Source organism: Aplysia californica, unplaced genomic scaffold (genome assembly GCF_000002075.1).
Source record: "Aplysia californica isolate F4 #8 unplaced genomic scaffold, AplCal3.0 scaffold00372, whole genome shotgun sequence".
Lineage (NCBI taxonomy): Eukaryota > Metazoa > Mollusca > Gastropoda > Aplysiida > Aplysiidae > Aplysia > Aplysia californica.
The window spans coordinates 177,723-178,909 of record NW_004797642.1 but is presented as its reverse complement, the minus strand read 5'-3'; the positions used below and the strand labels follow the sequence as shown (position 1 = coordinate 178,909).

The following is a 1,187-nucleotide window of genomic DNA, read 5'->3' as shown; positions in this document are numbered from 1 at the left end:
CTTTCTCTCTCTCTCTCTCTCTCTCTTTCTCTCTCTCTCTCTCTCCCTCTCTCTCTCTTACTATCTCCCTTTACCTCACTTTCCCATTCTCCCAGTTAAAGGATGGTCCTGACAGAGTGGAAGCACCACGCCTCACTACAAACCTAAAATAGATCAAAGTGAACGTAACAAAATCCTTAAAACACCAATGACAAAATCGAATCGTAAGGGATTCCAGCGTGTTAAAAACTCAACCTTTCAGATTTGTGGACAGAGCGCAGTAAGAACACAAAGTACAGGTCAGTACGGATCCTTGTTATACTCACCACAGCACTGGCCGGTCGACATGCAGGACTGTTGCAGAGTGTCCAGCCCGGGGCACTGACCACCACAGTTGGTGTAGCCGCTGGACATCTGGCCGCACATACGGGTCTTCTCCTGGACGCCTTGACCACAGGAGGCGCTGCATGCTGACCACTGACTCCAGGATGTCCAGCTTGCGTTTTCTGGAAGAGTATATGGAGGGGGGGGGAAGGGAGGGGATGTGATGTGGGAGTGGAGGGAGGGGTGATGGTGGTATTAAATAAGTTAATAGATAGACACGGGGAAGTTTCATTTAAGAAGAAAGATAGGAGGGGGGGTGTTTGTTTGGCTTTTTAAAGATGGTTTTCTTCGTGTGTGAGTGGAAAGGGGGGGTGGTAGAGACAGAGAGAGACAGAGAGAGACAGAGAGAGAGACAGAGAGAGACAGAGAGAGACAGAGAGAGACAGAGAGACATAGAGAGACATAGAGAGTTAGAGAGAGTCAGAGAGAGACATAGAGAGACAGAGAGAGAGAGACAGAGACAGAGAGAACGGGAGTGTTTTGGGGGAATGGGTTCGTAGACTGACAGTTTGATAGGCATACATGTGAAGTCTGATACAATGGAAGAAGGAAAGAAAGAAAGAGAGAGAGAGAGAGAGAGAGAGAGAGACAGAGAGAGAGAGAGAGAGACACAGACACAGACACAGACAGAGACACAGACAGAGAGAGAGAATTATGTTTGGAGACAGGGGAGGGGGAAGGTTTGGTAATGGATAGTTGATTAAACATAGACAGAGATAGAATCTCCCACAACTCCCTACCCTCTTCTATCCCTCTCGTCCACCCCTCCCCTTCTGCCCAACATCCCCCCTCCCTACCCTCTCCGACCCTCTCACTCATCCTCC

At 48.9% G+C, this 1,187-nt stretch overlaps 1 protein-coding gene across 1 annotated transcript in view; it reads right to left on the bottom strand.

Moving 5' to 3' along the window:
- LOC101849477 (SCO-spondin) overlaps positions 1-1,187 on the bottom strand; it is a gene marked incomplete at its 5' end in the record, with an annotated part of 85,875 nt that overhangs the window by 41,280 nt on the left and 43,408 nt on the right. Inside the window, 1 exon segment of the mRNA XM_013085415.2 lies at positions 306-485. Coding sequence (XP_012940869.2) covers positions 306-485 — 180 coding nt within the window.